Source organism: Ceratocystis lukuohia (assembly GCF_044167205.1).
Source record: "Ceratocystis lukuohia strain C4212 chromosome Unknown Supercontig2_pilon, whole genome shotgun sequence".
Taxonomy (NCBI): Eukaryota; Fungi; Ascomycota; class Sordariomycetes; order Microascales; family Ceratocystidaceae; genus Ceratocystis; species Ceratocystis lukuohia.
The window spans coordinates 2,094,227-2,110,592 of NW_027263521.1; the positions used below are offsets into that span (position 1 = coordinate 2,094,227).

A 16,366-nucleotide genomic window follows, 5' to 3' on the forward strand; every position below is an offset into this window, starting at 1 on the left:
GACTGCGTAGAAGCAACATGCTTATATGCGAAGCAAATCCAAGACACGGAGAGATGGTCTAATATAGTAGGGTATATCCACAAACGAAGCAAATTCGGCAAGAAAACAAGAAAAGAGGACAGGACAAGACAACTAGAAAATTACACAGAACTTGGTAGGGAAAAACCTAACGAGCCGAGAGTAGTAAGAATCAGGAATGGAGAGAAGGGGGGGGGAAGAGCAACGTAGGAAATTGTGTAGGGGAGTTGACAAAGCGAAAGAGAGCAAACAAAGGGAAGAGGCTGCAGGTGATGCAGGACGGGAGGGAACATAAAAACATAGAGAAATAAGGGAGCGGGGGGGGGGACGGGCAACGATAACGGTATGAAAGGAAAAAGGTTAGCTGTGCGCCAATGCCGGCTCAACCCTCGGTGAGTTTTGGCATCATGTCGAGGGGAGGCAAGGTAGGAGCACCAGAACTCGACAGAGTCGGCCCGTCGCTAACTATAGAGAGTGCGGATTTATCCATTGACAAACTCTCTTCAGCCTCAATGTCCTCAAATATGTGCTCCTCAACAATCTCCCCCGGACGTGAAACGACGGGTGAGAACTCTTCGACGTCCTCAATATCTTCTTCTTCGAGCTCATCTTCCTCGGCGATCGTAATCTCGCCCGAACGCCGGCCCAGGCCCGACGCGCTGGCACTGCGAGAGTGAGAATGCCCATGCAGCTTCGATCCAGTATTGGCACGCGCTCCGGGGGCGCCCGCCGTAGCAATACTAAGCATCGGGCCCTTGAACACATTACGTTTGCGTTTAGCAAACATGACACCCCCACCACCACTGCCAAATGGGTTCGGAGAGCCAGGCACTTGCATATCGCGTGTAGGCATCCCCTCGTTATACATGGCCAGCGGGGGCGGGCCAGAGCCACGTACGAGGCGGATGCTGGATGGGATGGCCTGTGTTGCTGGAGCGGCTGGGAGCATTTTAACAGAGTGGTGGGGCGAAGTCCCCCGTCCAAGTGTGGCTTTAGAGAGTGTAGTGGAGATAGAGCCGTTGGAACTAGTGGAGGATGCTTTTGAGTGGGTGTGGTGGTGATGATGAATAGAGCGAATTGAAGATACAGAGGAAGATGTAGATTTGCGGCCCCGGAGTCCGACGGATGATCTGCGCATGGTGGAGCGAGGCGTCAACGGCGATGGAGATAAGGATTGGCGTTTATAGTGTGGTGTTATCCGATTATTCGGTGTGGCAACGACAGGAGATAGCGGCGGCGGTTGTTGATAAGTATTTGGGTTTGGCGGAAGTGGCACTATTGGCTTGCTGGCGGCTTGCCCGTTGGCCGTGAAACCAGGCGGCAAAGTGCTTGTTGACCGGCTATCTTGGGACTTGCCCCGAGGGTATTTGCTACTCTGCGGCCGAGGGCTATGGTCCTTGGATTCCTTGTGGGCGGCCTTTACCTTTTCTCTAAGGTTCGTAACGGAGTTGCTTGTTCTTCTACCAGGCCTCGTGCGACGTGTTGTTTCAAAGATCCAATGTGTCCAGTTCTTCCACTGTGTAATAAAGGCCTGGGAGTGCTTTTTACGCACCTTGTGTTCGGGCCCGTTTTCGTTTTCAACCTCAGGCACAGACTCGGGCAGCACAACATTTGGAGGTGCTACCAAGTGCAATGTAGATCCCCGAGAACGGGCACTACGAATATCCCCCTCTTTCGGTGGTGGGATGGGACGTCTAGTGCGCGATGTGCTAGATGAGCGGACAGAGTCCCTGTCCAGAGGTCTGGGCGAATTTGGATGAAGGCTAGTTTCCTGCAGACGTTCTTGGAGTTGCGGGAGATCAGATGTTGGGTAGTCGAAATAGCTGGAGTAGTTCGACCCCCGTCGTTCGGAACGCCCTCGCGTTCTAGGCGTGGCAATCAGGTGGTCTGAAGGACGACGCCTTCCTGCAGGCGACTTGATCTTTTCATCGACATTTGGTAGTGTCATACGTTCAAACCGGCTAGAAGCTGCTGACAGCCGTCTCATGCTCCGAGTTTCAGCTTCCTTTTCTTTCCGCTTGCGCTCGCGGCGGATGAGCTTTCGTTGCTCTTTCTCAAGCAGCAAGGCCCACCATCCCCCAAGAGCATCACAACGCTCAGCCAAAACACTTTCAATCACATTATCGATGTTGACGCCCGCATAACGCAATCTTTCAAGCGTATCTTTCTCTACCTGGGTCGTGAATGGTGACGTCTGTTGTACATTGAGAATAGCTTGCTGGCCAGGCGCATGTTCAGCAAGAAAAGGGTGGCTCAAAATTTCGGGGAGAGATGGACGGAGAAGCGGTCGTTTAGATAGTAAAGACTTTATGAGTGGAATCGACTCAGACGGTATGTGGTCGGGGTATTTCGGCTCTTCAGATAGAATCTTTCGTCGGGTTTCGTTGTCGATGTCGTCGTCAAAGGGGAGTTCACCACATAGAAGAGCATAGAGAATAACGCCCAAGCTCCAGACATCAACCTTTTCGCCCGCATACTTCTCGCCCTTGAGCATCTCCGGGGCAGAGTAGCATATTGTACCACAGAACGTCTGAAGGTGGTTCGTCTTTCCTTCGTATTCACGAGTAAATCCAAAGTCAACCAGCTTGACATTTTCGTTCTTATCGAAGAGAATATTCTCAAGCTTGAGATCACGATGGACACATGAGTGCTGGTGCACATATGAAACAGCGCCGACAAGCTGAGCAAATATTTTTTTTACTTTTTCGACAGGGAGAGGACCGTGTTTTAGGAGGTGGTTATACAGTTCGTCGCCTTCAATGCCGAAATTTCGTTAGTTTGGCTCAGTCCACAGGCTACAGCAGCCAACGCTCGTGATACTGAGGATAGCATACCTGCGCAGTATTCAAGAACCATCCACACCATGGTCTCTGTTACAATGATCTCATAGAGTCTGGCGATATGAGGGTGGATAAACTGGCGATGGTGATGGATTTCGCGGGCGAGATTGGAATCGTTTTTATTAGCTGACTTCAGGACGACCTGTGTAGATCAAGAATCATGTTAGATGCGACAGCAAAAAGACAGAAGCGCGTCTCATTCATCATACCTTAGAGCCATTGGTGAGTTTGTGAGTGGCAAGGTACACTTTGCCAAAGGAACCCTTTCCTATTAAGCGCCCTAAGGTGTAGTTTCCGACCGATCGCAACTCCGCTGTCGAGAATTCACTATAGATGGACGATGTTAGAAGCCGGCGGGGCCGTCGTCGCTATTTCAGGTTCCGATCACAGGGGAGGCAGGCGTGTGTCTATTGAGAGGCTAGGACATGATTTCGACTCACTCTAGAAGTTGTTGGTAAGATTGTGCAAGCTAAAACACGGGGAGACGATCACGAGCTGTCAGCACTAGGGGGTTATATTCATTATCGGTAGGCCAGTCATTCACCACCGTTCTGGCATGAATTCTTGAGGAGCCAACGTGCGCACACATGCATAGCATGCAGAGTTGGCGGGACAAGCTACAAAATGAAAACAAACCTTTGCTTTGCGCCCGCTCGGGTCATTTGCCTTTGCCTTGAGTGACTGCATGGCGAGGACTTGTGCGCAGCAGCTGGACTGGCCAGCGAAAGTATACTGGGAAGGCTGGGTGCAGTGATTATGTCGATCTTGAAGGGAGTGCTCGGCGGTATTGGTGGAAGTGGTGGGCGCAAAGGGATCGCGAAGAACCGGGCAGAGGGAGATAGCACGAGCTTCAATTCGACGAAGCAGTTGAGAGAAAGAAGAGCTGCCTAGCCTATGGCTCTGGCCGTGTTCGATTACGGCCTCCACTGTGCAGAATTTCGGGGGATGGCTGGCCTTGATGGCTGGCTTCGCTTCGTGTTGAGCTTCCCTGCTAGTAGATTGCTATTTTTGACGGTGTTTTGAAACAACAAAAGAGCGAGAGGTGGGTGCGCAAATTGACGTCGAAAGGACAGGATCTGCTTATAATATAACGCCAGCTATGGGCCCTGAGTGAACAAAAAGAGAGACTGGAAAAGAGAGATAGATGATGGGACTTGTTGTGCAAGCTCTGCACTGTAAGATGCGAAAAAGAAGACGAGGGGTTGACAATTTACAAGAACGTAAAAAAAGATTAAGGGAAATAAATGAGAAAAAATGAGGAAAAATACCAGCCCAAAATCTTGCGGTTTGACGCCACAGAAGCAGGCAAAAAAAGGCCGTTGTTTTGCGCGCAATTTGGAAAAGGCTTCTTTTGCCTTTGTTGTGTCCAATCTAACCGACATTGTTCTTCGCCGGAGACCGCGATCTTGACACGCTTTAGTGCTTTGCTGCTTGCCCTTGTCCAACACATTGAAACCCGAACAAAGCGAGCGAATAAGGGTCTATACAGTGTTTTACAATCCTTCGCACTAGCCATGAAGACTAATCGAGAAGAAAATTTCTTGCTCTGTAGTGGGTGTTAGGGTGTCGTGTGCGCCTTGTGTCACGTGCTAAAGCTTTTGTCTGGACGTGGCACGCCACTCAACGGTCGTGCTAACAGTGTGTAGGCTATATTATCTACACTGTTAGCTGGTGAGCGCTCATTTTCATGTACAGTTGTTGGCATGCAACTCCCAGTCCAAGGTATAGATAGAGCTATGCTGGGATTTGCGGAGAAAGATTTACATTCAGTGTAGAAAAGGCGGCTACATCCAAGTAAACCCGAAATCGCTCCAGCCTGTCTTGATATAGAATGAAAAGCGAACTGCTAAGCTAGTATTACTCTTCTCATGCATGCAGTCAGCGTAGGGCTTGCTATACTTGTCCCGCACATATCCATTTGCAATGAGATGTCCCCTCTATATCGGCGTGCACAAGAGTGGAGCCTCAGATGCAGTGGCAATCCTATATGAAATCATACCGGCGCCCCATGTTGTTCATATGTTGTTGGCGGTCGTGGAAAGCGAGATTAAGACGAATTGACTTCGTGGGGCTGGAAAGCTCTGGCCATGAGACACCCATTCTGCTACCTTCATTTCAACAGACCTTAAAGCTCAAGCCATAGAGCGCAAGAACATCGTCATTCTGCTTAAGCGGGTGACGTGGTCCAGCTGCTTCCCCTCCCTTAAATGTTGCTGTTTGTGGCATTTGACTGTTTTTAATTTGCTATCTACAAGTCCTGTAAGGGAAAAAGAGGGGCTTCGGCTTTGTACGTAACCCTAGAAGATCAGTGGTGATCAGATCAGTGCTGGCCTGTTACTAGCAGCATTTTTATGCAAGCTTCAGGAGGAAGTTGGAAGTTACAGTGGGTCTCCATCTACTTGGGCTCCCCACTCAAGACCTTCGTCAGAACATTCACTTACACAAGAGCCTCGTCACCGACAATTGGAGTGTGAGCACCGGCCCGTTAGTCCGTGTTGGAATATGAATATTTGCCCTCATATGCTGCTCCTCAAGATTGCCCACTTTTTATTGTTGCACCCGATGGAATTCAGATGGAAGCTTTTTATTTTTAAAATATAGCGGCAGTGGACATATCTTATCCCGCACAGCAAACTACGGTTCAACTCGGGACTCATTCCAACCTGATTCTAATTTGAGCCGAGATAGTTTCATGGGTAACAAGTGAGGAGCAAGCAGGTATTTAAGTGCCACAGGATAGCATCTCTCATGCAAGGGGAAGGGGTATGGGGCTAAACGCGCTTGAAGTCGCTGGATGCTGGCCGGCTCGGTGATTTGCCAGTAACGGACATAACGACAAGTACACTAAAGATTAATACTGTAGTTACATAACTATCTATGCGTAAATTTGTAATCGTACGAATGTGCATGTATAGGCCATGTATCTCTGCCTAATTAGTGCGCCGGCAGCTTTCGCATAGCCAAGCACTGCATGCTTTGTATGTAGGTTACTCGCAGGATATTGTGGAGTGCGATAGTAAGATAGGCGACAGCATAAGAGACAACACTAGCATGTATTGTTGGGTCCTTTTTAGCTCAGCCACAAACGGTCAAGGGCTTGTTTCGTCCTTTTGACCTGGTGGCTTTCTTTGTTTTGAAGCTCGCAGATTGTTGTTGTTATGTGATACTGCGTTGATAGTAGGTGGGCCCCCGGAGAGGATTTTTGTGAAGTAGGAACTTCATCCCACGAACAACGTCTTTCGCCTCCAGTTCTCTCGGTCTCTGGTCTCCAAGAGACTGGAAAGTTGGAGTCTTCATCCTAACCGGCCTGCTTTTCTTCTCTTCTAGGGGCTAATGTTTCATGCTCCTTTTTTTCCACCATGGGGTAGGACTTTAGGGCTAGAGCCCACCTCACAAGTTTGAGGGGAAGCTGCCGTGGTTTGCTGTTTGGCACAGACACACAACTCCTACTTTTGGCTCAACGACTTAATTGTGTTTCTTTAGGGCAGGAGGTCACTGAAGAAAGCAACTACGTTAGTGCATGAACCAATGCAGTGGCAAAATACAGGGGTAGACACACCTTCTTTGGCATAGTCATGAAGACAAGAATTAGGGAAGGAGGGAGGGAAAAATAGGACAATAAAAAAAAGATTTATTTGATTGGCTGAACTGGGGGATTCTATCTACTTCGATCAAGATCTCTACAATTCAAGACGAAACATCTGTGACCTGGTACAAATTTGGCTCATTGTGACCGGGATTATGATTCTGCTGCTAGCATAGCAAGTTCATACGCACTTCGTCACGCACGTCTCATGCCTGCAGCGGATTTTTTTGGGGTTGGGGAGTGGGCGAATTGAGGAAATTGTATGAGAACTTGAACCTGCCTTTTCCTTGCTTGCTTTGCTATCCAGGTTATCCAGGCAGTTAATTGCTTCTACTAATAGCCTCTCATTAGCCCAGTGCCTGCCCTACTTACCTACCCTTACCTCAACCTAGCCAAGCCTCCTGAGAAAGAGCTCTCTTGTCTGCTTCAGGGCTTGCTTCCTTTAATTCTCTTCATCAAAATTTTCTTTGTGGCCTTGACTTGATCCGTACCGTATTTACCGTCCCGTCCCTACCAAGTTCCTTTCTATCCTTCTCCATCAACATTCGCCTCATTTTTTTTTTCATTTTTTTGCGGCTTCTTGTGTAGCTCCGTCTTTTTTTGCTTCTCTTGCTGCTGAAGAGAACATCCCGTTTTGTACCACGGCTCACGCTCACACGCTCCTTATTCCCTCCCTCCTCTTTGCTCTGCCCCATACAACTAAGCCTAGCGGACAGCCTAAAGTCCTGCCCACACACCACAAATCCCACAAAATTAATCCGGACTAAATCAGCCTTTCTCGCATCCTCGTCTGCTCATCGAATTATCGACTGACAACTTTAAGCGTCGATGGCCTCATGAGTCTCTACGCCAGCCCGCCATACTCATCAGTCTCCATGAATAGATGAACTGGATTTTGCCATCTTCCCGCCAATCATGCAGCTACGTCTGGGCCGCTACTTGATCGCCTTTGCCGTGCTGCCTGTTGCACACACTGCAATCGTCGATGCCTCCCCTTCACAACAAACCCACCATCCCGAGCAACATTTTCAAATTGCCAACCAAGATTCCAATCCTAGCTCCCATACCAATTCCCGCTCTAATGCAAACCACAACGTTGATCCAAACTCTTCCAATCCAGCCTCTGCTGCCGCTGCTGCCGGCTACGTCCCTCAATACAACCAAGATGCTGAGCGAGTAATCTCCCGCATCTCCCAATCTCATCCCTCAATATCAGACTCTAATGTGCGTTATCGGCGTGATAACGCGCCGCTCAACATTAAGAAGCGGGCTACCGATGAATACCAAACCAAATTTACTGATTATATAACTTCTGACGATGCGAGCGCCCTCGCTACTTTGGCTCCGGCTTTGGCCGTTCGAGCACCAACCCCCCGCCTCCGATCCAGCCCCACTCCGGGGTCTGGCGTCGCCTCGCAGCATCTTGCGCGGAGTCTGGGTGATTGGGAAGTGGAGGATTTCGTTCTAATGGCGACCGTCGATGGAGACTTGTATGCAGCTGACCGAACCACCGGCCGTGAACGCTGGCGTCTTGAGGTCGAGCTGCCTATGGTCGAGACCATTCACTACCGAGCTAACAGTTCCAATACCGATGATGACTTCAACCCCGTCGATCACTATCTTTGGGCTGTTGAGCCTAGCCAAGACGGTAGTTTATACCTTTGGGTCCCCGGCGAAAACTCGTTGTCTGGTGCCTCCATCGTTCAGACTGGCCTCACTATGAGAAAGTTGGTTGAAGAGCTTGCTCCCTACGCCGATGCTGAGCAAGCCGTCATCTACGTGGGAAGCAAAAGTACTACCCTCATTACCCTAGATGCCGCAACTGGACGTGTCCTAAAGTGGTTTGGCGAGAGTGGTACGCATGTTAATGAACCCGAGAGTTGTCTGCGGCCTACTGCCCCCTTTGACCGTGAAGAATGTGCTTCTACTGGAACCATCCGACTCGGCCGAACTGAGTACACTGTTGCTATCCAGCGTGAAGACGGAAAGCCCGTGGCTATGCTCAAGTATCGTGAGTGGGGGCCAAACAACTTTGATCAAGACCTTCTCCAGCAGTACCATGCTTCACAAACTTCGTTTGACAATAGGTACATTACGTCCCGCCACGATGGCAAGGTTTATGGCCTTGACTATGGCTTTGATGAAGCGACATTTCATGAACCCAACACTGAGCCAGGCTCCACCGTCTTTGCTCGAAAGCTTCCTTGTCCTGTGGCTAGGGTATTCGACCTCTGCCGCCCACGTGATGTGGAAGCTGAAACCAACCCTGAGCTTGTTGTCTTCCCTCAACCTGCTCCTCCCGCCAAGAATCTCCGTGAGGAGACTGCCCGTTCTACTAGTATTTTCCTTAACAAAACCCAGGGAGGAAGCTGGTTTGCTTTGTCAGGTGCATCATACCCTATGATCACAAATGCGCCTGTAGCTCTTATGGCTATGGATGGCTTGATTGAAATGCCCAAATCCCTCGAGTTTGATGCCCTTTGCAAGGCGCTCGTTGGGACCCACAGCTTGGGCTCGGTTAGCAATGGTTCCAAGTCTAAGCATCATGTGCACCTCATTGAGTCTGGAGGCCCACCACAGTCAAAAGTTGAGAACGAGTATGATTACATTGATTATATCCCGCCCGTGGACATAGTCATGAAAGATCCACCTACTTTTATTGAACGTGTCAAGAGTCTACCCCAGACAGCAGTTCGACTTGTTGCCCTCAGTATCATCGACCTCGTCTCTAATCCAGCATTGTTTTGCTTGCTCATTTTTGCTTTGTTTTACTATCAAGATGATGTTCGCCGTTGGATTCGCCAACGTGTCAAGCATGGATGGCTTCAAGATGCTGGCTCTAGTCGCAAACGTATTCGCAAATTCTTGACGCCTATGGAAGAGCGTGATGACCCTATGGAGTCGCTCAATCAGGAGGACCGTACTCCATCTGCCATAGAAAGCTCTATGACTGACAGAATTTCCAAAGAAATTTCTCAGGTGGAGGCCAATCAGGTGTTGGATGAGGATGAAATAGTTGAAACCCTGGGCCCCAAAGTCAACAAGACTGTTTCTCTTGATATGCCCGAAAAGAATGAGAACAAGGAAAATGGCGTCTCTACTCCTCCTGTTGAGCCCGCCGCCAACTCCCCTAATCTTTCCGATAACGTTGTCCCTTCTGCTGATTCCGCCAATGCACCGCCTCCAAAGAAAAAAGCCCATCGCGGCCGTCGTGGTGGAGTCAAACATAAGAAGAAGAAGAGAGACTCGTCCCAATCGAGGGAAGAGGATGAAGCTTCTAAGGCAATTGACCAAAACACCAAATCTGTCGATGATGCTGTCAAGGGAGTTCTCAAAATAACGCAACAACGCGAGACTCAAGTTGAGCCTGATGTCCATTCTATTATGGAAGATCCCGAGAACTTGAACAGCCCTCGTCTGCGTATGGGCCAGCTGGAGGTTGACATGAACAACCAACTAGGTACTGGAAGCAACGGTACCCTTGTATTTGCTGGCCGCTTTGATGGCCGTGATGTGGCCGTGAAGCGTATGCTCATTCAGTTCTATGACATTGCCTCACAGGAAACTCGTCTTCTGCGTGAGAGTGACGATCATCCCAATGGTAAGGCAAAACTAACTGAGTCTGCGTCTCTTTTTTTTTTTTTTTCATTGTACATTTTGCTAATATTATGGGTGCAGTCATCCGGTACCACTCCCAGCAAGTACGGGATGGTTTCCTCTATATCGCTCTCGAACGCTGTGCTGCTTCCTTATCAGACGTCGTTGAAAAGCCTCATATGTTCCGCCAGCTCGCCGATGCTGGTCGTCAGGATATTCCCAGCGTGTTATACCAAATAACCAATGGTATCAAGCATCTTCACTCTCTCCGAATTGTTCACCGCGATCTAAAGCCTCAGAACATTCTCGTAAACATGGGCAATGATGGAAAGCCTCGACTACTTGTCTCTGACTTTGGCCTTTGTAAGAAACTGGAAGGTGGCCAGTCCTCTTTTGGGGCAACCACGGGCCGCGCCGCTGGGACATCAGGATGGAGAGCTCCCGAGCTACTATTGGACGATGATGCTCGAGACATTATGGAGTCTAGTATTCACAGTGGCTCCGGAAGTGTACTGGTTGGCGATGGTCTCACTCCCCGTCGCGCTACTCGTTCCATTGACATTTTCAGCTTAGGCTTAGTGTTCTACTATGTCCTTACCAACGGTGCCCATCCCTTTGATTGTGGTGACCGGTACATGCGTGAGGTCAATATTCGAAAGGGAAAATACAATCTTGACCACCTGGAGGTTCTTGGCGAATTCCGCTACGAAGCTGAGGATTTGATTAAGGACATGTTGAATGCTAACCCGAAGCAACGTCCTCCGGCTCATGAGGTCTTGGCCCATCCGTTTTTCTGGCCTCCTAGAAAGCGTCTTGCTTTCTTGGCTGATGTGAGTGATCACTTTGAAAAAGAGCAACGTGATCCCCCTTCTGAAGCTCTTCAAGAACTTGAGCGCCACGCACCTGCAATCACAAAGGGTGATTTCCTGCGGGCTCTTCCCCGAGAATTTACGGAGTCTCTGGGAAAGCAGCGCAAGTACACAGGGTCTCGCCTCCTCGACCTCCTACGCGCTTTGCGTAACAAGAAGAATCATTACGAGGATATGAGTGACTCTCTCAAACGGACCGTTGGGTCTTTGCCGGACGGATATTTATCGTTCTGGACGGTCAAATTTCCCATGTTGCTGCTTGTGTGCTGGGATGTGGTGTATTGTCTCGGGTGGGATAGCACAGATCGGTTCCGTGAGTACTACGAACCTGGGTCTATTTGATTTGATGCTACGGGATGAGTAAGAATGCGAGATGCTGTGTCATATTGTACTATATTGTTTTTTTTACACTTTTATATCATCTTATAAGTAGACTAAGCGTGTAATTTTCCATCCATGTATATCTCGTGTGATGTTTGTGTGTATATAGAATGGTTACATGGTGTTTGCTATTACGATACCAAACGTTCTCCTCTGGCTAGGTTCGGGATCTCTTATTGATGAGTCTTTGTCTATATGTATGAGTCTTGATGAATCACCCACTGAGCAGTCTGCACGTGATCTATTTCTTGTATTTATAGTTGTTTTTTGTATAGGCGATAGAGCGTGAGACAGCATAATATGGGCTAATACTCTGATTAAGGGTAAATATATTCGTGTCTGAAGAAAAACCACATGATTGGTGTTGCTCGGGACATAGTTACTGTAATCAGCCGGATCATCTCTGACTTTGGGTTTGCATAGAGAAGATTTGAGTGTTTTGCTTGTTTTGTTGTGCCAGATTAGCTACAAACAACAACACCACAACGGTAGATCATGGCCCATTTGCCTCTAGAGAAGAAAAACAGAGAAGAAGGCGGTCTGCAAAACGACGTTCTGTTTGCTTTTCATTTTCTCCGAATTTCTTATTGTTGGGGCTGCTGGATAGCCTGCGGATATCAACGTGGTTCCTACATGAGTGAAGTAGCTAAACTTGGAAGCTGTTTGGAATGGGCATAGGGGATATCGGCTGCTATTTAGAGTATATACGATACAAAAGGCGCAGTGATTCTGGTCCTTCTCTTAATCGCTCTGCATACAGCATCTACATTTATCCTTTGCCTACAACACGCTAAGTTCTTTCTCAGCATGCAGAGAAGTTCAGGGTTCATTTCTGGTTAGTGAGTCCATATTTCTAGAAAGGCAATATGATGTAAGCAAGATACTAATAATATTCTCTCTTCTGAACAGTTTCCTGGAAGCTCGAGACTAAATACTTGGGAAACTTCGTTTCGGTTTCTCTTGAAGGCCCCATTGCTGTTTTGTCTGGTATGTCTGTTGTGCATGGCGGCACTAGTAAAGATTACTCCCTAGCCTCACAAGCATGCATTGAGTATGGGGGCGAGAATAATTTTTGGGATAGCGTCTTGGAACGCCTTGATAAAGATGATGTAGCGTCTATAGCATCCTTGAATTCTCAGGATACAGTGGCAACGAGTACCATACAGGCACAAAGCCATGTAAACTACGAGTTTGGTAAGCCCATCATATCACGCCATTGCGGGGGATTCCCTCTGCCCATCGGTATATTCGCTGACTGCAGACAGCTAGCGCCACGGTAGAGGAAATACTCGGCAACCTGTTCGACTCGGAGTCTGATGACGAGGATTACGAAGACTACTATAGCTTTGACAGCCACGATCTAGAGGATTACATATGGCTCTAGAGTCTCAGGTTGCAAATTCTAAGCTTGTGTCCTATATAATTTTCGTCTTTGCAGCACGCCGAGAGGCCTGTTGCGGTCACAACTTTAGCCTTCACATCTTTATGCTTGAGCATTTCAAGTATAGCCGAGATGACCTCAGTACACAACGGAGACTGCTATTCCCATCTACCATTGATATAGAAACTAATCAATTGCTTAAAAGGCAACCTGCTGATGGCGACGTTCCTCTTGGTGCAAGCATTAGTCTGGCTGTGGTTGTTCAAGGTGGGCTCTTATTAGGTTTATTTGTTGTGCAACACCTAACCCTATTTCCATTGGTATCTTGTATGTATATCACGTGATATGGGGTTCATAACTCGATTTTGATACAAGCTGTCGTGAATGTTGAAATAGTTGAGCTGATAGGTATGGCACAGCATGGATATGCCGGAAGAAATTTATGAAAACAATGTTCTGGGACTGTAGTCCTTCACTAAGGAGGCATGGAAGGCTGAGCTCTGAGCCGTAGGTGATCAGTTGATAGGCCAAAGCCTAGGCAATGTGAAGAGAATCAATCTTGGAAGATTTACCGCTAGATCTAGTGAATGAATTAAAGAGCTATCCATTGGGCCCCTACACGCAACGGTTGCTGTGGTAGTCTGTAATCTGCATGCACTATCGAGACTGGTTGCCGACCAGAGAGAGAAACAGATACTCTTGCAAGGACGTTCCCTTCTGTACTATAAAAGGACGTCCCGAAGCATCTTGCACTAGCGCTAACGACTCAATCGTAAATCTAGAGCAAGCGGTCTTTCAAACCTAGCATGAGGTTCAATAGCTTTGCTTTCTGGCTTTCGTCCAGTATCCCTCCCGCATTGGGGGTCTTAGGTATGTGCGCGGCACTTATGTGACTGACTGAACCTATGTGAGGAGCTGCTATTTTAACTATACACACAGGCCGTCCCGTCATAGACCGCGGTGATATGGCTATCGTGGCATCCTATTACCCATGCCATCACTACTACCTCGATAGTGACAGTGACGGCATCCTCTGGTCGACCTGTCCAGATATCGACGAAAAAGAGGCATTTTCCAGTCTTGATCTCAACCGGTGCCTCATCAACAAGGGGGGAAAGCTCGAGTACATTGATGGGGGGTAGGTTTGAAAATACGAGAGCTTCTAAAAGCATATTCTGACCTACCTGTCTATAGCGGCGATGCAATGCAGACGTGCTCCGATTGTAGCCTGGCCGAGGCAGAGGGGTACTATCCCCGCATCAAATGCCAGTGTCGAACTGGAGATGATGATGATACCAAGAAGACGACGCTCGACCTTAGTAAGAATTTGCAGTGATATAAGGGGGGGCTTATGGAAACGCCATATGCAAACCGTCGCTAACAAATAGCCTGTGTAGTGGAACAGCTCTATAACTCTAACGGGCATCTCGCTTGCTATTGGGCTATTGGCGATCGCCAGAGAGAGAGAAGATGACAAAAAGATCGCTTATAGCGCAAGCAAGGCTTAGACGAAGTCGGAGCTGCGTAGGTTCCGACGTTCACCTTTTCCATTGCTTGTGTTTGCATGTAGAATTTTGATAATACAGAGAATTTGCGCATAGATACACATGCTATGGTCATAAAAAGTGAATAGGGCCTATAAGCCCTGTCCGTAGTGGTGGATTATAGGGTAGCAAGTCTTTTTTTACAGGTTGGCTGGCTGGCTCATGCACTGCACACAAGCTCCTCACTCACTACCTTGTCTCACAGTCTAGGCTTTGTAGAGATTGAGTATAATGGAGATTTTGTTTACTGCGACAGCTTCCTCTTTTCTTCTTCTCTTCGTTGAACACAGATAAGCCCCCACATCCAAACATGAAGCTCGTTCTCTTTAGCTCCAAGTCTTACGACAAAGAATACTTTGAAGCTGCACTTTCAGCTGAAAAGGAAAACGACCTCGCGGATGTCACTATTGACTACATTGAGGCATCTCTATCTCCAAGCACAGCCTTAGTAGCTTTTGACGCTGATGCCGTCTGCGTCTTCGTTAATGACATCGTCAACGCCGAAGTCCTTCGTATGCTGCACAAATACGGCGTTCGGGCTATCCTCCTACGCTGTGCTGGCCACAACAACGTGGATCTTGAGACTGCCTCCCGCCTCGGCTTCTTCGTGGCCCATGTGCCGAGTTACTCGCCGGAGGCCGTGGCTGAGTTTGCAGTAGCCCTGATCCAGACTCTCAACCGCAATACCCATCGTGCTTACAACCGTGTGCGTGAAGGGAATTTTTCGCTCGGCGGACTCATTGGAAAAACGCTCCACGGCAAGACAGTTGGTGTCATCGGCATTGGGCGCATTGGCTTGGCATTCGCGCGCATCATGCATGGCTTTGGCTGCCGAATGCTTGCTTTTGATCCGTTCCAGAACCCAGCCTTTCTCCAGTACGGCACGTATCTGCCGCTAAACAGACTGTTGGCGCAGTCTGATATTGTCAGTCTCCACTGCCCGCTAGGGGTAGCTACGGAGCATATCATCAACGAGCAGTCGCTTGCTATCATGAAAGAGGGCGCTATGCTAGTCAACACATCCCGAGGCGGCTTAATCGACACTAAAGCTGTCATCTCCGCCCTGAAACGCGGCCATCTAGGTGGCTTAGCACTAGATGTATACGAGGGTGAAGGTTCTCTCTTCTACAACGACCATTCGGATCATGTCATTGATGACGATCTTCTCATGCGGTTGACAACTTTCCACAATGTGTTGATAAGCGGCCATCAAGCCTTTTTTACTAAAGAGGCCATGGAAGAGATTGCAGAGTGCAGCTTGCGGAATCTTTCGGATTTCATGCACCACAAAGTATGCCCTAACGGACTAACTCAGGTGCCTGCATCGCGCCAAGAATAGCGACGCTTTCTGTTTCTGTAGAGCATATCGCGGGAAATAGGGTTACTAAGGGTTAGTAAGAAAGAAAGAAACAGGTGATTAGTGTCGAAGGAAGTGAATCAAATCCATCCAACCCTCTTTGTGGCTGTGAAGAAATGCCATCGCAGGCAACAGGATTAATTTTCACATGCTCAGCTGAGTAGAAACATCGCTGTTATCGTAGTGTGAGCTTTGAACTATTCTAGAGGCACGATCACGCCGGGGCCGGTCTATAGGCGATTTCTATATCTTCTTAAAACAGGAACATACCAGCTTTGGCTTTCTTTCCCCTTTGCAATTGGGCTGGGTGTTAGGTGAACCCAAAATCACATGTTGTTTTCTCGTTTCAGCCCGTCAAGATCACGTTTGGTCTCTTTGTTCTGGTGTCCTAAATTTTTGTTTGCCCTATAATGCTTTATAGTGGTACACAAGCCCCGCTATATTGAAAGTACCCTAGTAGCCTCCACCACCATAACTTGTTGCGTCACCAATAGATTTTGAGGCAGCCAAACGTTATGCCAAGAAAGTTTACAGGGCAGGAGCTTCGACCTAGCCGGGCAAGAGCCTGCCCTGCCTTGTTTCTTTTCATTCCTCCCTCTTCCACTTTATTTATCCTCTGCCTCACATCCTCAAAATATATAAAGGCCAGCATTTCATTTCTTGGGCCTTGGCCGAAGCTGTTGCTCTCATCTTATCGTCATTATCCATTATTTTCTTCTTTTTGTCTTAGCTTGCTATACTTCTTCCTGGCGTCGCATAGTTTACACAGATCGCCAGTTCTTCTTTTTTAGCC

At 48.3% G+C, this 16,366-nt stretch overlaps 4 protein-coding genes across 4 annotated transcripts; 3 read left to right on the forward strand and 1 right to left on the reverse strand.

Annotated features, from left to right (window-relative positions):
* Window positions 1-400: 400 nt before the first annotated feature.
* Window positions 401-3,545, reverse strand: HOO65_020521 (MAP/microtubule affinity-regulating kinase; the record flags this gene model as incomplete). The annotated part of the gene is made up of 3 exons (XM_071006388.1): window positions 401-2,772; window positions 2,853-3,000; window positions 3,495-3,545. The coding sequence occupies 3 exons, from the start codon at window positions 3,543-3,545 to the stop codon at window positions 401-403; spliced, it is 2,571 nt and encodes an 856-aa protein (XP_070861159.1).
* Window positions 3,546-7,359: 3,814 nt separating this feature from the next.
* HOO65_020522 (Serine/threonine-protein kinase ppk4) lies at window positions 7,360-11,252 on the forward strand (the record flags this gene model as incomplete). The annotated part of the gene is made up of 2 exons (XM_071006314.1): window positions 7,360-10,045; window positions 10,123-11,252. 2 exons carry the CDS (start codon window positions 7,360-7,362, stop codon window positions 11,250-11,252), a joined length of 3,816 nt encoding a protein of 1,271 aa, XP_070861160.1.
* A 2,226-nt stretch (window positions 11,253-13,478) lies between these two features.
* HOO65_020523 (CVNH domain protein) lies at window positions 13,479-14,008 on the forward strand (the record flags this gene model as incomplete). The annotated part of the gene is made up of 3 exons (XM_071007082.1): window positions 13,479-13,542; window positions 13,612-13,810; window positions 13,867-14,008. 3 exons carry the CDS (start codon window positions 13,479-13,481, stop codon window positions 14,006-14,008), a joined length of 405 nt encoding a protein of 134 aa, XP_070861161.1.
* A 518-nt stretch (window positions 14,009-14,526) lies between these two features.
* Window positions 14,527-15,555, forward strand: HOO65_020524 (D-lactate dehydrogenase; the record flags this gene model as incomplete). The annotated part of the gene is made up of 1 exon (XM_071000089.1): window positions 14,527-15,555. One exon carries the CDS (start codon window positions 14,527-14,529, stop codon window positions 15,553-15,555), a length of 1,029 nt encoding a protein of 342 aa, XP_070861162.1.
* Window positions 15,556-16,366: the final 811 nt, after the last annotated feature.